This window comes from Rhinopithecus roxellana, chromosome 20 (assembly GCF_007565055.1).
Source record: "Rhinopithecus roxellana isolate Shanxi Qingling chromosome 20, ASM756505v1, whole genome shotgun sequence".
NCBI lineage: Eukaryota > Metazoa > Chordata > Mammalia > Primates > Cercopithecidae > Rhinopithecus > Rhinopithecus roxellana.
In genome coordinates this window covers 40,806,640-40,834,522 of record NC_044568.1, presented here as the reverse complement: position 1 = coordinate 40,834,522, position 27,883 = coordinate 40,806,640, and the positions used below count along the sequence as shown (strand labels likewise).

The 27,883-nt window shown below is 49.4% G+C and overlaps 1 protein-coding gene across 1 annotated transcript; it reads right to left on the bottom strand.

Moving 5' to 3' along the window:
* Window positions 1-16,057: 16,057 nt before the first annotated feature.
* Window positions 16,058-27,657, bottom strand: LOC115895188 (60S ribosomal protein L30-like). Its single transcript, XM_030924446.1, has 4 exons — window positions 27,600-27,657; window positions 22,763-22,840; window positions 17,111-17,227; window positions 16,058-16,323 (listed from the first exon to the last, which is right to left on the bottom strand). Exons 1-4 carry the CDS (start codon window positions 27,655-27,657, stop codon window positions 16,058-16,060), a joined length of 519 nt encoding a protein of 172 aa, XP_030780306.1.
* Between the last annotated feature and the right edge of the window lie 226 nt (window positions 27,658-27,883).

Genomic DNA, 27,883 nt, shown 5'->3' with positions numbered 1-27,883 from the left:
ATGAAACCCCAACTCCACAAAAATACAAAAATTAAGCAGGCGTGGTGGCGCGTGCCTGTAGTCCCAGCTACTAGAGAGGCTGAGGCGGGAGGATCGCTTGAATCCGGGAGGTGGAGGTTGCAGTGACCCGAGATCACGCCACTGCACACTATACTCCAGCGTGAGCGACAGAGCAAGACTGTCTCAAAAAAAAAAAAAAGAATTGTCTGCTACTGGGTGCCTTTCTCCCTATGAGACAAGGAGACTGGGGAAGTTTGGGAGAAGAGATGGTGAGTTTAGTGCAGGTGTTGAAGGTAGTTATGATTCAACCCAAGTGGAGATGTCCTGTGACCAAGGAGCTAACACTCGGGAAGACTCTGGAAACAGGGCATGCAGTTACTGACAGGCCAGGCTGGTAGAGCTGCCGCCCAGTGGGAGCTTGCAGAGAGCAGAAGCCAGGACCTGAAAAGAATCCTGCTGGAGCTCAAGGTTAAGTGTGGAGGAGCCTCCCGCAAAGAAGGCGTGAAAGAGCAGCCCAGCCCAAGAGGCCTGAGGGCTACTGGAGGCCAAGAGAACTGAGAGGCTCAGTGTTTTTGAGCAGTCAAGCAAGGAGGGGATTGACAAGGTCCTTGGGCTGTGTGACAGCTCAGCTTGGCCATGGTGACCTTAGAGAGAGTCCTTTTCTGTGGAATGAGGGGAGACCAAAGCCAGATGGAAGTGGCCTGTGAGTCTGGGAAAGGGGAGGAGAGCTATAGCTGGAGGAGAGGGTTCTATTTTTGTTTTTTAGATGAAGAGATTGGCACACATTTACATGCTAATGAAGCTCTTTTGGAAAGTTATCTCTTGTCTGTGATCTGGGTGGAGCCCAGCTTTAGATAGTTGAAAGGACAAGATCTCCTTTTGGATACCAATGAAAAGGAAGAAATGCTTGAACTTTGATCATCTTCCCAGCCCTCCTCCACTTGATTCTTCCCTGAGGCAGAATGCTTCCAGGATGGCAGCCTTTTGGAGCAGCGCTAGGACTCTTCCCCAGGCTGCCGACTTCTGGAAGAATGAAGGACTACAGTACTCCACCTCCACCCCCAATCCCCACCAACCCCCCGCAACTAGAATCCACTCTTCCCCTCCCCTGGGGCACAGGGTCTCCACAAACCTCTCCCCAGTCAGATGACTTTGCGTTTGTCACATGGGGCACGGAGGTTGTGCTGCAGCAGCTTCCGGTAGAAAGGGGACATGTCCGCATAGTACTGCAGGGAGAAGCAGCTGAGGATGGCTGTGTCTACTCTGGGTCTCAGGGAAACTGAGAACTGGGATTCCCGGGGGCCCTTGTCAACCCCGCCTCCCAACCAGCACAAAGTTGCTGCTAGACATGGGCACACTCACACTCCTTCCAGGATCACAACTCTTTCCCACACTTCCTGGACCCTAGGACTCCCCCGACCTTCACCTATGAATCCTCTCCAACCACCACATATCCCTCTCCCTTCTTAACCCAAAACTATCTGAGACAGGTCTCAATCAGTTGAGAAAGTTTATTTTGCCACGGTTAAGGACGCACCCATGACACAGCCTCAGGAGATCCTGACAACACGTGCCCAAAGTGGCTGGGACGCAGCTTGGTTTCATACATTTTAGGGAGACATAAGGCATCAATCAGTATGTGTAAGATGTACTTTGGTTCCATCTGGAAAGGCTGTGACAGCTCAAAGTGGGGGCTTCTGCGTCAGGGTCATCCGTAGATAAGAGACAAAAGGTTGCATTTCTTTGAGTCTCAGATTAGCATTTTACTAAACATACAATTTACATGTGAGAGGGGGTAGAGGAATAGTCATTTATGCCTTAGTCCAGCTCAGTGAATCTGTATTTTTACATAAACAACAGGGGAGAGGAGGCAATCAGATATGGATTTGTCTCAGGTGAGCAGAGGGATGACTTTGAATTCTGTCCTTTGTCCCTCACCTGTGAAGATAAGCTATCAATTTACATTGCCAGGGTGAAATTCAACAGGGTAAGGACCTTGAGGCCCACAAGGAATTTTTGTGTTGGTGCACATCTGTAGTCCCAGCTACTCAGGAGGCTGAGGTGGGAGGATGACTTGAGCCTAGGCAGTTGAGGCTGCAGTGGACATATCTTTGTAGCTATCTTATTGAGGAATAGAATGGAAGGCAGGTTTGCCTGACACAGTTCCCAGCTTGACTTTTCCCTTTGGCTTAGTGATTTGAGGATTTTGAGATTGTATTTTCCTTTCACACCCTCACTTATTTCTTCTTTCAACAAATAGCTGAGTGCTTACGTGCCCTAGCTCTCCCTCAAGAAAGCCCCTTAATCCTTTGAGGCCACAGCCCAGCTGTCATGCCTCTACCATTGGCTGACCAGATCTTAGACTCAACTGCATGGTTTCCAGGCGGGGAGGGAGTCAGGAAAGCAGAGAGCATTTCAGCCACATCCCTGACATCCATACGGCATGGTATTAATGCATTCGGGTACCCCAGGGATGGAACCATTAGGAGACTGGAGGAAGAGAGCGCAGTAGGGGTTTATAGAATTCAAGGCCAGAGACACATTATCCCTCCATCCCATTATTCCATGACCAGGCCCCCCAGACTTGGTGAATCCCATGAAGATGCTCTTTTGGAATCCTGCAAACGTTTTCCAAGTTCTATACCCCTGCTCTGTTTCTGTACTTTTGAAACTGCCTTTGCAAAGATTGTGACAGTGAGAAAAGTCTCACATGGCTGACTCCATCTTGCTTCTAGCCTCACAGGCTGGCTCTCTTCCATTCATTCCTGGGCATAGGCCAAGCTAATCATGGGAGGAATTTAGTTGATAGTTTATTTTTTTTTCTTTTTTTTTTTTTTTTTGAGTCGGAGTCTCGCTCTGTCGCCCGGGCTGGAGTGCAGTGGCCGGATCTCAGCTCACTGCAAGCTCCGCCTCCCAGGTTTACACCATTCTCCTGCCTCAGCCTCCCGAGTAGCTGGGACTACAGGCGCCAGCCACCTCGCCCGGCTAGCTTTTTGTATTTTTTTAGTAGAGACGGGGTTTCACCGTGTTAGCCAGGATGGTCTCGAACTCCTGACCTCGTGATCCGCCCATCTCGGCCTCCCAAAGTGCTGGGATTACAGGCTTGAGCCACCGTGCCCGGCCGATAGTTTAATTTTTAAAAAAAATAGAGATGGGGTCTCAGCTGGGTGTGGTGGTTCACGCCTATAATCCCAGCACTTTGGGAGGCTGAGGTGGGTGGGTCACCTGAGGTCAGGAGTTTGAGACCAGCCTATCCAACATGGTGAAACCCTAGTTCTACTAAAAATGCAAAAATTAGCTGGGTGTAGTGGCACATGTCTGTAATCTCAGATACTCGGGAGACTGAGGCAGGAGGATGACTTGAACCAGGGAGGCAGAGGTTGCAGTGAGCCAAGATTGCGCCACTGCACTCCAGCCTGGGCAATGGAGCAAGACTCTGACTCAAAATAAATAAATAAATAAATAAATAAATAAATAAATAAATAAAATAAGTAAAAATAAAGAGATGAGGTCTCACTATGTTGACTAGGCTAGTCTCAAACTCCTGGCCTCAAGCAATCCTCCCATCTTGGCCTCTCAAAATGGTAGGATTACAGGCGTGAGCCACCATGCCCTGATATTAATAGTTTAATTTGAAAGCAGGGATGATAACAGTCCTTCTTTAAAACTAACCCCCTCTAGGCTGGGATGAGGCTGGGCATGATGGCTCACACCTGTAATCCCAGCACTTTGGGAGGCTGAGGCAGGTGGATCACCTGAGGTTGGGAGTTTGAGACCAGCTTGGCCAACATGGTGAAACCCCGTCTCTAGTAAAAATACAAAAATGAGCTGGGCATGATGGTAGATGCCTGTAATCTAAGCTACTTGGGAGCCAGGGGTTGCAGTGAGCAGAGATCACGCAACTGCACTCCAACCTGGGTGACAGAGTGAAACTCCATCTCAAAAAAAAAAAAAAAAAGAAAGAAAAGAAAGAAACTTTTTAAATAAAAAATTAGCAATATGTGGTGGTGCACACCTCTAGTCCCAGCTACTTGGGAGGCAGAGGTGGGAAGATGGTTTGAGGTAGTAAGCTGTGATTATGCCATTGCACTTCAGCCTAGACGACAGAGCAGAACTTTATCTCAAACACACACACACACACACACACACACAAACACAAAAAGCAAAAAAGGACGAATGAAAGTCCACAAGATTAGGAGCATGGGACGGGCCGGAATTCTGCTAAATGTAGGCATAGTTCCTATAATCCCTTATGCTCAGCAGTCATGTGGCCAGAGGCCACAGGATTTGTGAATTCCTCTTGCTCCTATAGATAACATTACTTGTGAAATTTAAGATTTGTCTTTTGAGAGTTCTTTTTTCTTGAGACGGAGTCTCCCTCTGTCACCCAGCCTAGAGTGCAGTGGTGCGATCTCGGCTCACTGCAACCTCCACCTCCTGGGTTCAAGAGATTCTCCTGCCTCAGCCTCCTGAGTAGCTGGGATTACAAGAGTGTGCCACCATGCCCGGCTAGTTTTTGTATTTTTAATAGAGACAGGGTTTCACCATGTTGGTCAGGCTGGTCTCAAACTCCTGACCTCGTGATCCGACCGCCTCAGCCTCCCAAAATGCTGGGATTACAGGCGTGAGACACCGTTCTTGGCCTCGATTTTTTTTTCCCCAGATTTTTTGGCAACTGGCTGATCCTGCCCCAACCTGTGACTCATGCCTCAACCAGTCCTGTGGCCCCACCTGGAAGCAGACTCAGTACAGGAGGCCCATTTTCTACACTTCTGTGCTATCTCCAACTGATTCCCTGACCCCTGCCCACCAACTTGTTCATAAAAAGCACAGCCTCTGACTTCTCAGAGACACTGATTTGAGTAATAACTCCAACTACCGCACGACCAGACTTGAGTTAATAAAACTCTCTCCTGCAATATCACAGTCTCAGTGAACTGATTTTGTTTGTGCAACAGGCAGGAAGAACCCATGATGAGGCAATTACACCTTTGCTCACGCCCTTCCCATATAGACTAAGTCTTTGTTCCTCTCTAGGTCTCAGAATCTTTCTGTAAAACAGAAGAATTGCCTAGGATGATCTCTAAGTCATTTCCACTTGGAACTGTTCTGAGTCACAGTAGCCCCTGGTCCACACTGTACGCCAAATGGGGGTTTTCAGGGAGAGTAACCCAGGAAAGGTGAGGTGGAAAGAGGAGAGGCAGTAAGGTCCTTCTGCATGCCTTCCTTTCCGCCTCCATTGCCATCCAATATTCCTAAGAGGTAAGGCCCAGGGTGTACCTGCCCTGGATAGGGGACCCTGGGGAAGTGCTGCCTGTCCCTCATTTCCACCACCTGAGCATCCCACCACCTTGATCCCTTTCAGGTTCAAGACTGTGCTGTCCCCAGTCCAAGACTGCCTCAGCACAGACAACTGGCCCCAAGGATTCTTCCAGGGAGGCCAGAATGAGGTACCTTGAGTACTACAGTCTGGGCTCAGGAGTCAGACTTCTAATTAGCCCAGCATAGTAGTGTATGCCTGTAGTCCCAGCTACTCGGGAGGCTGGGGCAGAAGGATCCCTTGAGCCCACGAGTTTTGGGGCTGCAGTGAGTCATGCCTGTGATCCCAGCACCCAGCATTTTGGGAGGCTGAGGCAGGAAGATTGCTTGAGCTTAGGAATTCCGGACCAGCCTGGGCACCAGAGCGAGACTTCGTCTCAAAACAATGACAACAACAAAATCTTCCTCTACACTAGACATTGGGTATTTTACATACTTTATCTCATTTAACCCTCATGAAGATCCTCTACCCTATGTACTGCTGTCATCCCATTTCACAGATGAAGGAACTGAAGCCCAGAGAGGCGGTGTCCTAGTGCATGGTTACCTAGGGTAAAGCTGGAATATGAACTCAGGAGTCTGACTCCTTTATTATTTATTAATTTATTTTGAATTTTGCTTTTTTAAAATTGGGGTCTTGCTGTGTTGTCCAGGCTGGTCTGGAATTCCTGAGCTTAAGCAATCTTCCTGCCTCAGCCTCCAAAAATACTAGGTGCTGGGCCAAGGTCATGCCACTGCACTCCAGCCTGGGAGACACAGTGAGACTATGTCTCAAAAAAAATAAATAAATAAAATAATAATTAAATAAATAAATAAAGGCTGCTGCAAGAGGAAAAGACTATAGGAGAACAAGGATGGAATCAGGAATCTCCAAATTAGGGGTAGATTGTAATGGTCCAGGCAAGAGATGATGGTGGACTGTACTAGTTGTAAAGGTAGAGAGGAGCATTATCTATAATAATTATCTCCAGATTATAGGATGCAGCCTCCACTATCCCTCATCCCACCTCACCAATCGCTTACCCAGGTGACCACAGTGAACTGGTATCTTCCGAACAGGTTGCTCATGACAGTAGTGTAATGCCCCTGGTGCCTTCCACCAGGGTGAATAGAGGTGGTAAATGTTGAGGCCAATGCCCTGAATCATGCCATAAGCTTCTAGGACCTGCAGAGAAGAATCAGTCCAAAGTCTTTCTGGGGTTGAGGGTGAAATACAACTTACTATACTTCCTGGCCAACACCAATTGACATCAAGGTCCTAATCCCTCTGACATCCCACATGATAGAAGCTACCAGTAGAGCATATGGGACCTGAGCTTGTGCCCTGTGGCTTCCTAGAGGGAAGGGCAGTCTTGGAGCTGACTCCAGGAGACACATCCATGCCATACCACAGGGAGCTGGGAGAAGCTGCAGCCCTTCCCCACCCAGGAGAGAGTCACTAAGTATCAACTAGCATCACCAAGGCAGTGGGCTGGATTATGCTGTAGGAGCCAGGGCTCACAATTTTTCTTTTTCTTTTTTTTTTTTTTAGAGACAGGGTCTCACTCTGTTGCCCAGGCTGCAGTACAGTTGCACAGTCATAGCTTACTGCCACCTCAAACTCCTGGGCTCAATCGATCCTCCTGCCTCAGCCTCCCAAGCAGCTAGGACTACAGACACAGGCCAACTTGCCCAGCCAATTAAAAAAAATTTTTTTGGCCGGGCATGGTGGCTCAAGTCTGTAATCCCAGCACTTTGGGAGGCCAAGACAGGCGGATCACAAGGTCAGGAGATCGAGATCAAGACCATCCTGGCTAACACAGTGAAACCCCGTCTCTACTAAAAACCATACAAAAAATTAGCTGGGCGTGGTGGTGGGCGCCTGTAGTCCCAGCTACTCGGGAGGCTGAGGCAGGAGCATAGCATAAACCTGGGAGGAGGAGCTTGCAGTGAGCTGGGATCCGGTCACTGCACTCCAGCCTGGGCGACAAAGCGAGACTCCATCTCAAAAAAAAAAAAAAATTAAATTAAAAAATAAATAAAACTTTTTTTAGAGATAGGATCTTGCTATGTTGCTCAGGCTGGTCTCAAATCCTGCATTCAAGCGATCTTCCTGCCTCAGCCTCCCAAAGTACTGGGATTATAGGAACAGGCCAATGTGCCTGGCCCCACAATTTTATTTAATTGGCCTATTTAGGTAGAGCCAAAGACTCAATGGTCCTATCATCTGCCCCATTGTCACTCTTAATAGGAGTAAAACTATCTCCACCTGGGCATACACAGCAGAAAGTTTGCAAGGCTACATGGCAACCAAACTTCTTGGCAGAAATCTGACTGTGCCCAGTAAACACTCCTCAAATGCCAATTCTATTTGAAAACCAAATTTTGGTGGCCTGTAATAACTCCCCATGCACAATAATCCTTTGTCAAGGGTCAAATGGAAATCGAAGGCACTTGGAATATTTAGATTCCAGCAATGGATAATCAGAACTTGAGGGCCCAGCAGCAGGCAGGGAGCACAGTTGAAATCAGTGCTCTAGGGCAGTCTTCTCTAAATTGTCACCATTCCTTGTGAGACCTCCTGCTGCTTTATATTTTTTATTTTCTGTTTTTGTTTTTGTTTTTGAGACAGTCTTGCTCTGTCGCCCAGGCTGGAGTGCAATGGCACAATCTTGGCTCACTGCAACCTCTGCCTCTGGGGTTCAAGCAATTTTCTTGCCTTAGCCTTCCAAGTAGCTGGGATTACAGGCACATGCCACCAAGTCTGGCTAATTTTTGTATTTTCAGTAGAGACAGAGTTTCGCCATGTTGACCAGGCTGGTCTTGAATTCCTGACCTCAGGTGATCCACCTGCCTCAGCCTCCCAAAGTGCTGGAATTACAGGCATGAGCCACTGTGCCGGCCTATTTATTTTTAAATTGACTATTATTATTTTTTTGAGACAGAGTCTGGCTCTGTTGCCCAGTCTGGAGTGCAGTGGCGTGATCTCTGCTCACTGCAACCTCTGCCTCCTAGGTCCTGGTTCAAGCAATTCTCCTGTAGCCTCCAGAGTAGCTGGGATTACAGGCACGTCCCACCACGCCCAGCTAATTTTTTGTTTCTTTGTTTGGTTTTTTTTTTTTTTTTGAGACAGAGTCTCGCTCTGCCGCCCAGGCTGGAGTGCACTGGCCTGATCTCAGCTCACTGCAAGCCCCGCCTCCTGGGTTTACACAATTCTCCTGCCTCAGCCTCCAGAGTAGCTGGGACTACAGGCGCCCGCCACGTCGCCTGGCTAGTTTTTTGTATTTTTTAGTAGAGACGGGGTTTCACCATGTTAGCCAGGATGGTCTCGATCTCCTGACCTCGTGATCCACCCATCTCGGCCTCCCAAAGTGCTGGGATTACAGGCTTGAGCCACCGCGCCCGGCTTTTTTGTATTTTTAGTAGAGACAGGGTTTCACCATGTTGGCCAGGCTGGTCTTGAACTCCTGACCTCATGATCTGCCTGCCTTGGCCTCCCATAGTGCTGGGATTACAGGTGTGAGCCACTGCCTCTGGCCTATATTTAATTTTTTTATAGAGACAGAGCCTCACTATGTTGACCAGGTAGGCTGGTCCCACCTCGGCTTCCCAAAGTGTTGGAATTACAGGCATGAGCCACCATGCCTGGCCAGTAAAACAATATTTTATTTTATTTTATTTTATTTTATTTTTATTATTTTTTTTAATTTATTTTTTGAGACGGAGTCTCGCTCTGTCCCCCAGGCTGGAGTGCAGTGGCCGGACCTCAGTTCACTGCAAGCTCCGCCTCCTGAGTTTACGCCATTCTCCTGCCTCAGCCTCCCGAGTGGCTGGGACTACAGGCGCCTGCCACCTCGCCCGGCTAGTTTTTTGTGTTTTTTTTAGTAGAGACGGGGTTTCACCGTGTTAGCCAGGATGGTCTCGATCTCCCGACCTCGTGATCCGCCCGTCTCGGCCTCCCAAAGTGCTGGGATTACAGGCTTGAGCCACCGCGCCCGGCCCCAATTTTTATTTTATTTTATTTATGGATTTTTGCTCTTGTTGCCCAGGCTGGAATGCAATGGCCTGATCTCGGCTCACTATAACCTCTGTCTCCTTGGTTCAAGCAATTATTTTGCCTTAGCCTCCTGAGTAGCTGGGATTACAGGCACATGCCACCATGCCCAACTAATTTTTGTATTATTAGTAGAGACGGGGTTGCAACATGTTGACCAGGCTGGTCTTGAACTCCTGACCTCAGGTGATCCACCCGCCTTGGCCTCCCAAAGTGCTGGTATTACAGGCATGAGCCACCATGCCCAGTCCAGGAATACAATTTTTTTTTTTCTTTTGAGATGGAGTTTCACTCTTGCTGTCCAGGCTGGAGTGCAATGGTGCGATCTTGGCTCACCACAACCTCCACCTCCTGGGTTCAAGCAATTCTCCTGCCTCAGTCTCCCGAGTAGCTGGGATTACAGGTGTGTGCCACCACACACAGCTAATTTTGTATTTTTAGTAGAGACAGGGTTTTACCATGTTGTCCAGGCTGGTTTTGAACTCCTGACGTCAGGTGATCCGCCCACCTTGGCCTCACAAAGTGCTGGGATTACAGGCGTGAGTCACTTGGCCTGGCCTAGGAGCATGATTTTTTTGTTGTTCTTGTTTTTTTTTTTTTTTTTTGAGACACAGTCTCACTCTGTCACCCAGGCTGGAGTGCAGGGGTACAATCTTGGCTCACTGCAAGCTCCGCCTCCCGGGTTCCCGCCCTTCTTCTGCCTCAGCCTCCCAAGTAGCTGGGACTATAGGCATCTGCCACCATGCCTGGCTAATTTTTTTGTATTTTTAGTAGAGACGGGGTTTCACCATGTTAGCCAGGATGGTCTCGATCTCCTGACCTTGTGATCTGCCTGCCTCAGTCTCCCAAAGTGCTGGGATTACAGGCTTGAGCCACCGCGCCCGGCCGGAACACGATTTTTTAAAACAACACTGTGGGCCCAACCATTCTGCCTGCTTCACAGGGTTGCTGTATGGTGCAAAGGAGGAAATGTCATGCTTTGTAAACTGTGAATTGGAAGAGTGTGTGTGTATTTGTGTGTGTGTGTGTTTGTGCATGCGTGTGTGTGTGTGTGTGTGTGTACAGCACTATGCACTGGGGTTCTAAGCTCCTCTTTTTGCTCTTCTGACACCTGAGCAGGAAAGAGACATCCCGGCCAGGTTCAATAGCTCATGCCTGTAGTCCCAGCACTTTGGGAGGCCAAAGTGGGAGGACTGCTTGAGCCCAGCAGTTCCAGACCAGCCTGGGCAACATAGCAGAGACCCTGTCTCAGTTTAATTTTTTTTTTTTTTTTTTTTTGAGATGGAGTTTCGCTCTTGTTGCCCAGGCTAGAGTGCAATGGCGCGATCTTGGCTCACCACAACCTCCGCCTCATGGGTTCAAGCAATTCTCCTGCCTCAGCCTCCCGAGAAGCTGGGATTACAGGCATGCACCACCATACCCAGCTAATTTTGTATTTTTAGTAGAGATGGGAGTTTCTCCACGTTGGCTAGGCTGGTCTTGAACTCCTGACCTCAGGTGACCCGACCGCCTCAGTCCCCCAAAGTGCTGAGATTACAGGCATGAGCCACTGCTCCCGGCCGAGACACCCTCATTCTAACCTTCCTCTGATTCTGAGGAGAGGAGGTGACTCACCACTTTCAGGCAGTGGTTCTCTGTGTTGCTGAAGTTGCAGGTGCCCTCAGAGCAGCAGTAGATGTGAGGAATGGCCAGAGGCTGTGGACAGAGGTCTGGAAAGTCGGACAGTGACAGCAGGGGGCCACTGGACCCACCTCCATTCCCATGGAAGTCACCCCATTTCCTGCCATTTCTAAATTGGTCTGCATGGTGGCATCACCTGTCTCTGACTGAAGGATGGCAGAGAGCCACCTGCCTCACAGGTAGGTGTACCACAAGGTGCCAAAGATAAGGACTGGAAGGAGACAGAACTTACTCTTTGCCAATGAGGCCATAGTAACCAAATTCCGTCAGTGTCATTGGCCTAAAACCAGGAGGGACAAGTAAATGCCTCTACTTGATCATGACAGTGATAATGACTCACCTTGACTAAGCAGTCGCTGTCTGCCAGACCCTGCCTTGAGTCCTTCATTTTAATTGTCTCCTTTATTTACCATAACCCTGTGAAGCAGGTACTACTCTGTGCTTTCCCAATTTTTTTTTTTTTTGAGACAGAGTCTCACTCCATGGCCTAAGCTGGAGTGCAGTGGCGCGATCTCGGTTCACTGCAACCTCCGCCTCCCAGGTTTAAGCGATTCTCCTGCCTCAGCATCCCAAGTAGCTGGGATTACCGACATGGGTCACCACGACTGGCTAATTTTTGTATTTTTACTAGAGACAGGGTTTCCCCGTGTTGGCCAGGCTGGTCTTGAGCTCCCGGCCTCAGGTGATGCGCTCGCCTCGGCCTCCCAAAGTGCTGGGATTACATGCATGAACCACCGAGCCCAGCCTGTGCATTCCCATTTTGCAGACAAGGAAATTGAGGCAAAGGGATGGTAAAGAGCTTGCTCAAGGCCACAGTCAGTCAGAGGCAGTGCCAGGATTCAAACCCAGATTGGTGTGATGTCCAGATCTACACTTGTAGCCACTTGGCTACATTGCCTCCTGCAGGGTTAACACAGAGCCATACTCAGAACCTCAGAGCAGCTGACACCTTTCAGATTACAGTAGAGGGGGATGAGGATCAAGGTCAGAGATCAGTCACTATCCTCTGAATATATCCCCACTCTTCCCATTGATCTGTCTCCCATGTTCTCATTCTAGTCCATGTGTCGCTGTCATCTCTGCCTGGACCACAGCAGGCCCTGATTGGTCTCCATCTTTGTACTCTGCCCTGCTCCTCCATAAACTATCCTTCTGCTAAAATCCTTCTAATGGCTCCCTATAGAATTTTTACATGGCTTACAAGGTCCCCACCTGCCACAAGAGCCTCTTTCTTACTGTCCATCCCCAACACTGAGGTGGGTCTCATTCGGTCACCCAGGCTGGAGGGCAATGGTGTGATCACTCAGGCTTGACCTCCTCAGGCTCAGGTAATCCTGCCCTTCAGCCTCCCGAGTAGCTTGGACTACAAGTGTGCACCACCACACCTGGCTAATTTTTTGTATTTTTTGTACTTTTTTTATTTTTTGAGATGGAGTCTCACTCTATCACCAAGCTGGAGTGCAGTGGTGGGATCTTGGCTCAGTGCAACCTCCGACTCTCTGGTTCAAGCAATTCTCCTGCCTCATCCTCCCGAGTAGCTGATTTTACAGCCACGTGCCACCGTGCTCTGCTAATTTTTGTATTTTTAGTAGAGATGGGCTTTCACCATGTTGGCCAGGATGATCTTGATCTCCCGACCTCATGATCCACCTCAACCCCCCAAAGTGCTGGGATTACAGGCGTGAGCCACCGCGCTACGCCAATTTGTTTGTTTGTTTGTTTGTTTTTCTTTTTTGTTTTTCTTGACAGAGTTTTGCTCTGTCGCCCAGACTGGAGTGCAGTGTTGTGCTCTGTCGCCCAGACTGGAGTGCAGTCTTGGCTCACTGCAACCTCCACCCGCCCCAGGTTCAAGTGATTCTCTTGCCTCACCCTGTTTAGTAGCTGGGATTATAGGTGCCCGCCACCACACCTGGCTGATTTTTAGTAAAGATGGGGTTTCACCATGTTGGCTAGGCTGGTCTCAAACTCCTGACCTCAGGTGATTCACCTGCCTTGGCCTCCCAAAGTGCTAGGATTACAGGCATGAGCCACCACACCCGGCTAACTTTTTGTATTTTTAGTAGAGACGGACTCTCACTTTGTTGCCCAGTCTGGTCTCTAACGCCTGGGCTCAAGCAATGTGCCCACCGTGGCCTCCCAAAGTACTGGGATTACAGGCATGAGCCACCGTGCCCAGACACACCCCTTTTCTCTCCTCCTGGACCAGTCTTCTCTAGCTGTTCCTCATCCTTCAACTCACCTGTTTCCTTCTCAGGAAGGCTTCCATGGATGCTAAGGAGGCCCTTCACTGCAGTTAGTGTTCTAAACGACCTTTTTGTATGTGTGTGTTTGTGTTCACTGCCTATTTCCTCCCACCTAGAAGGCAGAGATTGTGTCTGTCTTGGTCACTGCCATATTCCCAGTGCCACGTCAGTTCCTGGCACAGATGGGGTGCTCAATACATATTTATGGGATAGAGGAAGCCTTGAAGCAAAGGATAAGGAACTCAAGGTTTCGCTGGTGTTTAATTCCTGCTCAGCTGAGGCTTGAGGCTTACTTTGAAATTGATGGAAAACAGACCCTTGACAGTTTGCACACTCAGGGAGGGCTCATACACACCCCTGTCACATTTTCCAAAAACAGCAGTCATGGCTGGCAAAAGTGGAGAACTTTCCAAAGAAGCTCGCCAGTGCCTGGTAGTTGTCAGCAGCCACCTGAACAGAGAGGAAGCAGAGTCCCAGCAGCTGGTCACGATGGGAAAGACTCTCAAACAGCCTTCCCTGCTCCAGGCAAGGTATGAGACAGGTCATCTACTCATCTGCATATTTCACTGGTCTCAGTAGAGTTGATCATGACAGCCTGGGCTTCAAACCCTTCAAAAGCTTCCTATTATCTTTAACCCTGCTGGGGCTTGAACGACCCTCCATAATTGGACCCTACAGAGCTTCTCAGTTTCTGCCTCTTCAACATAATACCCCCGCCTTTGCTGTATCAACTTCTTTTTTTTTTTTTTTTTTTTGAGACAGAGTCTCGCTCTGTCACCCAGGCTGGAGTGCAGTGGCACAGTCTCGGCTCACTGCAACCTCTGCCTCCCAAGTTCAAGCAATTCTCCTGCCTTAGCCTCCCGAGTAGCTGGGACTGCAGGTGCCTGCCACCATGGCTGGCTAATTTTTGTATTTTTACTAGAGACGGGGTTTCACCATGTTAAACAAGCTGGTCTCAAATTCCTGACTTCAGGTGATCCGTCTGCCTCGGCCTCCCAAAGTGCTGGGATTATAGGCGTGAACCACTGCACCTGGCCTGCAGCAACTTTTTTGTTTGTGTCTTTGAGACAGAGTCTCACTCTGTTGCCCAGGCTGGAGTGCAGTGGTGCGATCTCAGCTCACTGCAACCTCCACCTCCCGAGTTCAAGCGATTCTCCTGCCTCAGCCTCCCGAGTAGCTGGGATTGCAGGCGTGTGTCACCACGCCCAGCTTATTTTTGTATCTTTAGTAGAGACAGGGTTTTGCCATGTTGGCCAGGCTGGTCTTGACCTCAGGTGATCTACCTGCCTGGGCCTCCCAAAGTGCTGGGATTACAGGTGTGAGTCATCATGCCTGGCCTGCATCAACTTTTATTATCCCCATGCATCTGTTCACTGCTCCCTCTGACTGGAATGCCCTTTTCTCTGCACTCAGTGCGCTTCTCTCCCTACGGCCCCGGGTGATGCACATCTCCTTGCTCGGTGATCCAGCGGTTCCCTGGACCTTTCTTTTTGTCATACTCCACACACTTGTCATTATTTGTTTATTATGCATTTATTTGAGAGACAGGGTCTTTTTTTTTTTTTTTTTTTTTTGAGACGGAGTCTCGCTGTGTCGCCCAGGCTGGAGTGCAGTGGCCGGATCTCAGCTCACTGCAAGCTCCGCCTCCCGGGTTTACGCCATTCTCCTGCCTCAGCCTCCCGAGTAGCTGGGACTACAGGCGCCCGCCACCACGCCCGGCTAGTTTTTTGTATTTTGTTGTAGAGACGGGGTTTCACTGTGTTAGCCAGGATGGTCTCGATCTCCTGACCTCGTGATCCGCCCGTCTCGGCCTCCCAAAGTGCTGGGATTACAGGCTTGAGCCACCGCGCCCGGCCTGAGAGACAGGGTCTCATGTAATCACAGTTCACTGCAGCCTCAAACTCCTGGACTCAAGGGATCCTCCTGCCTCTGCCTCTTGAGTAGCCGGGACTACAGGTGCAGGCTGCCACTCCTGGCTGTTTTTAATTTTTTTTTTTTTTGTAGAGACAGGGTCTTGCTATGTTGACCAGGCTGGTTTTAATCTCCTGGTCTCAAGCAATCCTCCTGCCTTGACCTCCTTACATGCTGGGATTACAGGTGTGAGCCGCCATGCCCAGCCTATTATTTTTTTCAAAAAGCAAGCTGACAAGTTTTTTTTTTTTTTTTTTTTGAGACGGAGTCTCGCTCTGTCGCCCAGGCTGGGGTGCAGTGGCCGGATCTCAGCTCACTGCAAGCTCTGCCTCCCGGGTTCACGCCATTCTCCTGCCTCAGCCTCCCGAGTAGCTGGGACTACAGGCGCCGCCACCTCGCCCGGCTAATTTTTTGTATTTTTAGTAGAGACGGGGTTTCACCGTGTTAGCCAGGATGGTCTCGATTTCCTGACCTCGTGATCCGCCCGTCTCGGCCTCCCGAAGTGCTGGGATTACAGGCTTGAGCCACCGCGCCCGGCCTTTTTTTTTTTTTTTTTTGAGGCGGAGTCTCTCTCTGTCACCTGGGCTGGAGTGCAGTGGCCGGATCTCAGCTCACTGCAAGCTCCGCCTCCCGGATTTACGCCATTCTCCTGCCTCAGCCTCCCGAGTAGCTGGGACTACAGGCGCCCGCAACCTCGCCCAGCTAGTTTTTTGTATTTTTAGTAGAGACGGGGTTTCACCGTGTTAGCCAGGATGGTCTTGATCTCCCGACCTCGTGATCCGCCCGTCTCGGCCTCCCAAAGTGCTGGGATTACAGGCTTGAGCCACCGCGCCCGGCCGACAAGTTTTATTAAAGACAGATTTTGCATGGTTTACTTTTCACTGGTCTGTTCCGGCATGCTTCTAATACGAGACTCACCTGGATCAATGACGGTCAGTGTGTACACTCTGTAGTATTTTCCACATGCTGTGCCCAAGTCAATATTATTGCCACTGTAGTAATGGACACCAGTTTTGGCCAACATGATACAGTGCTCTATTTCAGACTTCCTCAAAGCTGGGCAGTTGTTGGCAAGGATGATCAATTTCACTTTGCCTTGTCTGATCATCTTCAGAGTCTGCTGTACCCCAGCAGATACTTTCCACTTTTCTTTCTTCCCTTCTTTTTCTTTTCTTTTCTTTTTTTGTAGAGAGACAGGGTCTGGATCTCATCATGTTGCCCAGTTTGGTCTTGAACTCTTGACCTCGAGCTGCCCTCTGCCTCAGCCTCCCAATGTGCTGAGATTACAGGCATGAGCTACCACACCTGACCCAACTCTCCACATTTTTTCTTTTTTTTTTTGAGATGGAGTTTTTGCTCTGTCACCCAGACTGGAGTGCAGTGGCACAATCTTGGCTCACTGCAACCTCTGCCTCCCGGGTTCAAGCAATTCTTCTGCCTCAGCCTCCCAAGTAGCTAGGATTACAGGCACGTGCCACCATACCTGGCCTATTTTTTTATTTTCAGTACTGATGGGAATTCTCCATGTTGGCCAGGCTGGTCTTAAACTCCTGACCTCAGGTGATTCACCTGCCTCAGCCTCCCAAAGTAGTGGGATTACAGACATGAGCCACCATGCCTGGCCAACTTTCCACTATTTTTTTTTAAGAAGAATCTGGCTCTGTCCCCCAGGCTGGAGTGCAGTGGTGAGATCTCAACTCACTGCAACCTCTGCCTCCCGGGTTTAAGCGATTCTCCTGCCTCAACCTCCAGAGCAGCTGGGATTATAGGCGCCCGCCACCACAACCTGCTAATTTTTGTATTTTAGTGGAGATGGAGTTTCACCATGTTTGCCAGGATGGTCTCGAACTCCTGACCTCAGGTGATCTGCCCACCTCGGCCTCCCAAAGTGCTGGGATTACAAGCATGAGCCACGGTGCGCAGCCTACCAACTTTCCACTTTTTGTAATGAGTTGGAGCCTAGACTTGATAAACTCAAGAGACTTTTTCCATCTTCTCTGTGGCCATTGTCTTCCCACAGGATGGCCCCAGCCAAGAACAGCTGCCAAGATGGCCGGTGAGTGAGAAAGGATGTCACGACTTGTTTAGTGTCCACTGGCAGGCTCTGAGGCTGCCTCCTTCACCAGTTTCCCCTATTGGTAGCCCATACTTAGCACATGGTCAAGTACTCATGGCTGGGTACAGTGGCTGGTACCTGTAATCCCAGCACTTTGAGAGTCCAAGGCAGGAGGATTGCTTGAGTCAGGAGTTCAAAACCAACCTGGACAACATAGTGACACCTTGTCTCTACAAAAAAGTTTGAAAAATAGTCAGGAGTGGTGGCACTCACCTGTAGTCCCAGCTACTCAGGAGGCTGAGGCAGGAGGATTGCTTGAACCCAGGAGTTTGAGTTTGCAATGAGCCGTGATCATGGCACCACTGCATTCCAGCCTGGGTGACAGAGTGAGACCCCATCTCTATAAAACAAAAAGATTGGCCGGGCGCGGTGGCTCAAGCCTGTAATCCCAGCACTTTGGGAGGCCGAGACGGGCAGATCACGAGGTCAGGAGATCGAGACCATCCTGGCTAACACGGTGAAACCCCGTCTCTACTAAAAATACAAAAAACTAGCCAGGCGAGGTGGCGGGTGCCTGTAGTCCCAGCTACTCAGGAGGCTGAGGCAGGAGAATGGTGTAATCCCGGGAGGCAGAGCTTGCAGTGAGCTGAGATCCGGCCACTGCACTCCAGCCTGGGCCACAGAGCGAGACTCCGTCTCAAAATAAATAAATAAATAAATAAAGATTGTCACATTTAATTTCAGATTAGAAAAGGAAGATCTGGCCGGGTACGGCAGCTCACGTCTGTAATCCCAGCTCTTTGGGAGGCTGAGGCAGGCAGATCACCTGAGGTCAGGAGTTTGAGACCCGCCTGGCCAACATGGTGAAACCCCGTCTCTATTAAAAATACAAAACTTGGGCCGGGCGCAGTGGCTCAAGCCTGTAATCCCAGCACTTTGGGAGGCCGAGACGGGCGGATCACGAGGTCAGGAGATCAAGACCATCCTGGCTAACACTGTGAAACCCCGTCTCTACTAAAAAATACAAAAAACTAGCCGGGCGAGGTGGCGGGCGCCTGTAGTCCCAGCTACTCGGGAGGCTGAGGCAGGAGAATGGCGTAAACCCGGGAGGTGGAGCTTGCAGTGAGCTGAGATCCGGCCACTGCACTCCAGCCCGGGCGACAGAGCGAGACTCCGTCTCAAAAAAAAAATACAAAAATTGGCCGGGCATGGTGGCTCATGCCTGTAATCTCAGCACTTTGGGAGGCCAAGACGGGCAGATCACGAGATCAGGAGATCAAGACCATCCTGGCTAACTCAGTGAATCCCCATCTCTACTAAAAATACAAAAAAATTAGCCAGGTGCGGTGGCGGGTGCCTGTAGTCCCAGATACTCTGGAGGCTGAGGCAGGAGAATGGCGTAAACCCGGGAGGCGGAGTTTGCAGTGAGATCGCCTTTGCACTCCAGCCTAGATAACAGAGTGAGACTCCGTCTCAAAAAAAAAAATAAAATAAAAGAAAAGAAAATGAAGATTCAAGCCCGGGCAACAAAGTGAGATCCTGTCTCTGCAAAAAATGAAAAATGGCCGGGCATGGTGGCTCATGCCTGTAATCCCTACACTTTGGGAGGCTGAGGCGGGTCGATCATGATGTCAGGAGTTCGAGACCAGGCTGGCCAATGTGAGGAAACCCCGTCTCTACTAAAAATACAAAAATTAGCTGGGCATGGTGGCGCGTGCCTGTAGTCCCAGCTGTTCAGGAGGCTGAGGCAGGAGAATCGCTTGAACTCGGGAGGCAGAGGTTGCAGTGAGCCGAGATCACACCACTGCACTCCAGCCTGAGCAACAGAGCAAGACTCTGTCAAAAAAAAAAAAGAGAGAAAAAAAAGAAAAAGAAAAAATTAGCCAAGCGTGTGGCATGTGCCTGTGGTTCCGGTTACGTGGGAGGTTGAGTTGAGAGGATCACTTGAGCCCAGGAAGTCAAGGCTGCAGTGAGCTATGAATGCACCACTGCACTCCAACCTGTGTGACAGATTGAGACTTTGTCTCAAACAAACAAGCAAACAAACAAACAAACAAATAAAACAAAAAAGAAAGAGAGAGGAAGGAAGGAAGGAAGGAAGGAAGGAAGGAAGGAAGGAAGGAAGGAAGGAAGGAAGGAAGGAAGGAAGGAAGGAAGGAAGAAAGGCAGGCAGGCAGGCAGAAGATCCAGAGATAATTTTGTCAGTCTCTTTAATTTCACAGACCACGTGAGCTGGCTCACACCTGTAATCCCAGCACTTGGAGAGGCTGAGGCGGGTGGATAACCTGAGGTCAGGAGTTCGAGACCAGCCTGGCCAATATGATGAAATTCTGTCCTACTAAAAATACGAAATTAACCAGGCATGGTGGCACATGCCTGTAATGCCAGCTACTCAGGAGGCTGAAGCAGGAGAATCTCTTGAACCCAAGAGGTGGAGGCTGCAGTGAGCCAAGATCCTACCACCAGCCTGGGTGGCAAGAGCAAAACTACATCTTAAAAAAAAGAAACAATTTTACAAATAAGTTAACTCAGGTTTAGGGAGGGTAAGTGACCTGGCCAAGGTCACATTGGGAGTACTGCAGTAAGCTGCCCCTGACCTCTGGGCTACACAGAGTGTCTCCTCTTATACAGTCTGATCTCTGTGACAGCTTTAGGAAGGATGAAAATGACAGCTGATACTGAATGCTTTCTATAGTCTAGTGATTTCTGTTTATTAACTTTTTTAATTCTCAGCACAACCCTATGAGGTAGGTAGTATTATTAGCATGCCATGTGAAAGATGAGGAAACTGAGGCACAGAGAAGTTAAAGGAACTTGTTCAAGGTCGTATATCTGGGAAATGGCACACTGGGATTTGAACCCAGCCATCAGATTCTTTTCCTTATTTTTCTATAGAGATTGATCCTTTTTTTTTTTTTTTTTTTTTTTTGAGACACGGTCTCACTCACTCTGTCACTAGGTGGGAATGAAGTGATGTTATCACGGCTCATTGCAGCCTCGACCTCCTGGGCTCAACTATTCTCTCACCTCATTTTATTTTATTTTATTTTATTTTATTTTATTTTATTTTTTTTTTTATTTTTTTTTTTTGAGACGGAGTCTTGCTCTGCCGCCCAGGCTGGAGTGCAGTGGCCGGCTCTCAGCTCACTGCAAGCTCCGCCTCCCGGGTTCACGCCATTCTCCTGTCTCAGCCTCCCGAGTAGCTGGGACTACAGGCGCCCGCCTCGTCGCCCGGCTAGTTTTTTGTATTTTTTAGTAGAGACGGGGTTTCACCGTATTAGCCAGGATGGTCTCGATCTCCTGACCTCATGATCCGCCCGTCTCGGCCTCCCAAAGTGCTGGGATTACAGGCTTGAGCCACCGCGCCCGGCCTCACCTCATTTTAAAAAACATTTTTGCAGGCCAGGCGTGGTGGCTCAAGCCAGTAATTCCAGCACTTTGGGAGGCCAAGACGGGCGGATCACGAGGTCACGAGATTGAGACCATCCTGGCTAACATGGTAAAACCCCATCTCTACTAAAAAATACCAAAAGAACTAGCTGGGCAAGGTGGCGGGCGCCTGTAGTCCCAGCTACTCGGGAGGCTGAGGCAGGAGAATGGCGTAAACCTGGGAGGCGGAGCTTGCAGTGAGCTGAGATCCGGCCACTGCACTCCAGCCTGGGCAACGGAGCGAGACTCCATCTCAGAAAAAAAAAAAAAAAATTTTTGCAGAGATGAGGTCCCACTGTGTTGCCCAGGCTGGTCTCAAACTCCTGGACTCAAGTGATCCTCCTGCCTCAGCCTCCCAAAGTGCTGGGATTACAGGGGTGAGCCACCGCACCTGGCCTGAGATTGATCCTTTTGAAACAGCTGTTGGATTCTTAACTGCTACTCCATATGGCTTGCCTAATATATAGGAGAGAGACATTATTATCATTTATCTGTCAGTTCCAGAATAGGGTTTGGGGTTCTTTGAGTCCTACATAGGGGCCACAAACCTAATGCCTGTAGGAACCAGGCAGAGGACGTGAACAGAAGAAGCACACAGGTGTAAGGCAACAGGGCATGGTGGGGCTAGTGATAAACTGGAGAGAATGTGGTCTTTTTTTTTTTTTTAAGACGGAATTTCCAGCCCAGGCTGGAGTGCAATGGTGCGATCTTGGCTCACCACAACCTCCACCTCCTGGGTTCAAGCAATTCTCCTGCCTCAGCCTCCCAAGTAGCTGGAATTACAGGCATGTGCCACTGCGCCCAGCTAACTCTGTATTTTTCTCCATGTTGACCAGGCTGGTCTCAAACTCCTGACCTCAGGTGATCCGCCTGCCTCGGCCTCCCAAAGTACTGGGATTACAGGCGTGAGCCACCGCACCCGGCCGCAGGTGGCCTTTTAAAGCCACCCGGCTCCAGAGGGGTATTGCTAGTGGGAAATGCAAACTCAGGGACAACTTTCCAACAGAAGCCACAAATCTGATTTTTTCAAAATTATTATACAAATCTGAACTTTTAAGTGTAATCTCTCAATTGTATAAATGATGGCAACTAAAATTCAAGTTTTTTTTTCCCTAAGCAATGTACAGGCCAAAGAAAAGATATAGCTAAATAAATGCAGCTCACAGGCCACTAGTTTGCAGCCTGTGGTCTGAAACATAAAGCATTTCCTTTCTTCTTCTAGCTCCACTACTCTCTTGTCCTCCCACTGCCTCATCTCTCTCTCTCCAAACTTTTTTTTTTTTTTTGAGATCAAGTCTTGTTCTGTCACCCAGGCTGGAGTGCAGTGGCATGATCTCAGCTCACTGCAACCTCCGCCTCCTGGGTTCAAGCAATTCTTCTGCCTCAGCCTCCTGAGTAGCTGGGATTACAGGCATGCGCCACCATGCCTGGCTAATTTTTTTGGTTTTTAGTAGAGATGTGGTTTCACCAAGTGGGCCGGGCTGACCTCCCACCTCGCCACCTGCCTCATCCTTCCCAAATACTGGGATTACAGGCGTGAGCCCCCACACCAGGCCTTATGTCTCTTCTCCTTCCTTCCTTCCTTCCTTCCTTCCTTCCTTCCTTCCTTCCTTCCTTCCTTCCTTCCTTCCTTCCTTCCTTCCTCCTTCCTTCCTTCCTTCCTTCCTTCCTTCCTCCCTCCCTCCCTCCCTCCCTCCCTCCCTCCCTCCTTCCTTCCTTCCTTCCTTCCTTCCTTCCTTTTCCTTTTTTTTTGAGATGGAGTCTCGATCTGTCACCCAGGCTGGAATGCAATGGCATGATTTCGGCTCACTGCAACCTCCACCTCCCAGGTTCAAGCAATTCTGCCTCGGCCTCCCGAGTAGCTAGGACTACAGGTGTATGCCACCACACACTGGTAATTTTTGTATTTTTAGTAGAGATGGGGTTTCACCATGTTGGCCAGGCTGGTATTGAACTCCTGACCTCAAATGATCCACCCGCCTCAGCCTCCCAAAGTGCTGGGATTACAGGCGTGAGCCACCACGCCCAGCATAGCTCTCTTACTTACTCTTATTTCCTCTGCCCTCTCCCTTTCTTTCTACCTGTTCCTACCTTGAGTGTCCCAACTACCCACCTTCCGGTCATCAGTCTGGTAGTTTTGGCTGAGAGAGTGGGAGTAATCCAAATAACCTACACCAGTAGGGGACTCCAGGTACAGGACTCTGGCCACCAGGTTCCAGCAGTGTGAATTCCTGTGGAGCAATCTGTTGGTATCATTTGTCAGGGAACAGATGTCTAGGCAAGTCCCTTCCTCCCTTCCTCCCTTCCTCCCTTCCTCCCTTCCTCCCTTCCTCCCTTTCTCCCTTCCTCCCTCCCTCCCTCCCTCGCTTCCTCCCTTCCTCCCTTCCTCCCTTTCTCCCTTCCTCCCTTCCTCCCTCCCTTCCTTCTTTCCTTCCCTCCTTCCCTCCTTCCCTCCTCCCTCCTTCCCTCCTTCCCTCCTTCCTTTTTTTGAGACAGCCTGTTACCCAGGCTGACATGCAGTGGTGAGATCATGGCTCACTGCAGCCTTTACCTCCTGGGCTCTAGTGAAACTCTGGCCTCAGGCTCCTGAGTAGCTGGGACTACACGTGTGCACCACCCCACGGCTAAATTTTTATAGAGATCAGGGTCTCACTATGTTGCTCGGTCTGGTCTTGAACTCTTGGCCTCAAGTGATCCACCCGCCTTAGCCTCCTAAAGTGTTGTAATTATAGGCATAAGCCCCCACACCCAGCCACAAGTCCTTTTTCTTCCAATTTCTTCAAACTTTCTCTACATAGAACCCTTCCACTGCTTGAACAATAGAGGGTATTCTCATTTAAAGTCAAGCTTTACAATGAGGCTTCTTCCTGAACCTCACCTCTAAGCTTCTCCTTACTGGTTATGTTCTTTCTAGGCTCCTGGGAGCAGGAGATTGCAGAGAGATAACTCTTGCCTGCCAGGTACTGTGCTAAATACTCTATGAGAATTACCGCCTTGCTTTTTTTTTTGAGATGGAGTCTCACTCTGCCTTACCCAGGTTGGAGTGCAATGGCACGATCTCAGCTCACTGCAGTCTCTGCCTCCCAGGTTCCGGTGATTCTCTTGTCTCCGCCTCCCCAGTAGCTGGGACTACAGGCGTGCACCACCACACCTGGTTAATTTTGTATTTTTAGTGGAGACAGGGTTTCACCATGTTGGCCAGGCTGGTCTCAAACTCCTGACCTCAGGTGATCCACCCACCTCGGCCTCCCAAAGTGCTGGGATTACACGCATGAGCAACCCTGCCTGTGACTCTCCTTGCTTTTCTTTCTTTCTTTTTTTTTTTTTTTTTTTTGAGATGAAGTCCCACTCCGTCACCCAGGCTGGAGTGCAGTGGTGCCATCTCAGCTCACTACAACCTCTGCCTCCTGGGTTCAAGCAATTCTCCTGTCTCAGCCTCCCGAATAGCTGGGACTACAGGCGCCTGGAACCGTGCCCAGCCCATTTTTGTATTTTTAGTAGAGACGGGGTTTCACCTTATTAGTCAGGCTGGTCTCCAACGCCTGACCTCAGGTGATCCGCCCACCTCGGCCTCCCAAAGTGTTGGGATTACAGGCGTGAGCCACCACGCCTGGCCCTTGCCTTGCTTTTCATAGCAACCTTGGAGGTAGGTCTTCATTATTATCCTTATTTCTCAGATGAGGAATCTCAGATGAGGAAACTGAAACTCAGACAAGTTTATTTGCTTAAGGTCACATAGCTGCTATATGTTAGAGCCCAAATTTGAACAATCAGTCTGTTTCCAGGGCACATATTATGCTAAACTTCTTTCCCTACATATTCTAAATCCTCACAACACTAACTTTATTGTTGCCCATTTCTTTTTTTTTTCTGAGACAGAGTCTTGCTCTGTCGCCCTGGCTGGCGTGCAGTGGTGCTATCTTGGCTCACTACAACCTCCACCTCCCAGGTTCAAACAATTCTCCTGCCTCAGCCTCCCAAGTAGCTGGCATTACAGGCACCTACCACTACACCTGGCTAATTTTTGCATTTTTAGTAGAGACGGGGTTTCACCATGTTGGCCAAGCTGGTCTCGAACACCTGACCTCAGGTGATCCACCCGCTTCGGCCTCCCAAAGTGCTGGGATTACAGGCGTCAGTCACCACGCCCAGCCTGTTGCCCATTTCATAGATGAGGAAACTAAGGCCTGTAGAGGTTAAGGAACAGCTGGGAGGTGTTGGAGATAAGACTTGCATGACCTCTGGCTCATCCAGGCATGTGAACTGACTGCAGCTTTTAGTATGCTCAGGATAGTTTCCTTTCCATGGGATTTTACTCATATGATCTGGAATTAAGGTCCACAAGGCAATGGGTTAGTGAAAGCACTGGGACCCAGAGATGGGGAGTGACTGGTCAAGGTGATACCAACAAAGACCCAGCTCTGTCGCCTAGGCGAGAATACAATGGCACGATCTCGGCTCACTTCAACCTCCTCCTCCCGGGTTCAAGCGATTCTCCTGCCTCAGTCTCCTGAGTAGCTGGGATTACAGGCGCATGCCACCTCGCCCGGCTAATTTTTATATTTTTTGTAGAAACAGGGTTTCACCGTGGGCATTTTTTAAAAAAGAGACAGGGTCTTGCTATGTTGCCCAGGCTGATCTTGAACTCCTGAGCTCAAGTGATGCTCTCGCCTCGGCATCCCAAAGTGCCAGCACTACAGGCATGAGCCACCATGCCTGACCAAGGCTTTAGGTTTTTTCTTAATTTTTTACAATCTTGCCCCACCCTTTCTTCATTTTAAAGGGAACTTATGCTCCTGTTTGGCTGGGCTGGGCTGCTTTGATTAAATCTCACACAGGGCTGCTCCCAGACAGCAGAGATCCTGCCTAACAGGAGTTAAACCTAACTTCACATGGCTTAAATACGATGAGAGGAGTCTTAGCCAGGCACAGCAGCTCATGCCTGTAATCACAGCACTTTGGGAGGCTGAGGCAGGCAGATCACGAGATCAGGAGTCTGAGACCAGCCTGACCAACATGGTGAAACCCCATCTCTACAAAAATTAGCCAGGCGTGGGCGGGCGCAGTGGCTCACGCCTGTAATCCCAGCATTTTGGGAGGCCGAGGCGGGCGGATCACGAGGTCAGGAGATCGAGACCATCCTGGCTAACACGGTGAAATCCTGTCTCTACTAAAAAATACAAAAAAATTAGCCAGGCGTGGCAGTGATCGCCTGTTGTCCCAGCTACTCGGGAGGCTGAGGCAGAAGAATGGCATGAACCTGGGAGGTGGAGCTTGCAGTGAGCCGAGATCGTGCCACTGCACTCCAGCTTGGGTGACAGAGCAAGACTGCATCTCAAAAAAAAAAAAAAAAAAATTAGCCAAGCGCGGTGGCATGCCCCTGTAATCCCAGCTACTCAGCAGGAGGCTAAGGCAGGAGAATCGCTTGAACCCGGGAGGCGGAGGTTGCAGTGAGTGGAGATTGCGCCATTGCACTCCAGCCTGGGCAACAAGAGCGCAACTCCATCTCAAAAAAAAAAAAAAAAAAAAAAAAAAAAAAAAAAAATCAACAACCCAAACCTGATTACCCAGCAGAGCACCCTGGCAGGATGCATTTGATAGAGTGGTGTATTCTGTGTTCTGTGGCCACACCTGCAGTGCACACACCCTGGGCCAGCCCAGATGCTGAGGACGTTCCAGCACTGAGCTCACTTAATTCACCCGAGAAACCTGTCCGATGTTTATTTTTGTTTTCACCATGTAGATGTAGAAATTCGGACTCAGAGAGGTAAAGCGTCTTTCCTGAGGTTTCTTATGCAATGCTTTTAGAGCTCACTGATCAGATGCTAATGCATGGGAAGTGTTATACACAGTGCTAAGTGCGTACATAGTAAATGCTTGAGAAAGGTAAGTTATATAAGATCCTACTAACTGGAAATGGTAAAACCAGGATTCATATTCAGACGTATCCAATTCCAACTCTGCTGTATTTCTTTTTTTTTTTTTTTTTTTTTTTTTTTTTTTTGAGACGGAGTCTTGCTCTGTCGCCCGGGCTGGAGTGCAGTGGCCGGATCTCAGCTCACTACAAGCTCCGCCTCCCGGGTTTACGCCGTTCTCCCGCCTCAGCCTCCGGAGTAGCTGGGACTACAGGCGCCCGCCACCTCGCCCGGCTAGTTTTTTTTGTGTGTGTGTTTTTAGTAGAGACGGGGTTTCACCTGTGTTAGCCAGGATGGTCTCGATCTCCTGACCTCGTGATCCGCCCGTCTCGGCCTCCCAAAGTGCTGGGATTACAGGCTTGAGCCACCGCGCCCGGCACTGCTGTATTTCAATGATCAAGACTGTCCCAGTGCCCAAGCCCTGTTCAGTTAAACCTCAGTTAATTTGAACTCAGCTATCCAGAGCTCACAATTAGTTTGATTTTTTTCCCCTCCTGGGCTTTCAATCCTTGGGAGAAAAAAAAGCAAATCCTCAAGACACAAACTAGGATTCAGTAGAAACTCTGGCTTGTACTGAAGTGAAGGTCCCTAAGGAGCTCTCATCAACCTAGAACCGGGAAGTAAGGGCTGGAAGCAAGGCATTCAAAGTAGAATTAGTCTATAGGCTGGGCGTGGTGGCTCAAGCCTGTAATCTCAGCACTTTGGGAGGCGCAGATCACTTGAGGGCAGGAGTTCGAGACCAACCTGGCCAACATGGTGAAACCCCGTCTTTACTAAAAATACAAAAATTAGCCAGACACGGTGATGTGTGCCTGTAATCCCAGCTACTTGGGAGGCTGAGGCACGAGAATTGCTTGGACCCAGGAGGTGGCGGTTGCAGTGAGCCAAGATCACATACTGCATTCCCCAGCCTGGGAGACAAAGCAAGACTTTGTCTCAAAATAAAAACAAACACAAACTAGAATTAGTCTATGAAGGCAACTTCTCAGGAACATTCTGTGGTTAGTACTCACTCTGGCCCATTGCCTGCACCCTCTCGGTTCTCAAGCCTAGACAGGGGTGACACGTCATAGGTGCTTAAAAACAACTTTTGCAGGAAAGGAAGCTCTTTACCAGACCTTAAATCAGCCAAAAAAGATTCGGTTTTATTCATGAGGTTTGCTCAAGAAGAAAGGATTTATTTGTTTTTTTAGAGATGGGTCTCACTGTGTTGTCCAGATAGGCCTCAAACTCCTGGGCTCAAGGGATCCTCCCGCCTCAGCCTCCTAAGTAGCTAGGACTACAGATGCATGCCACC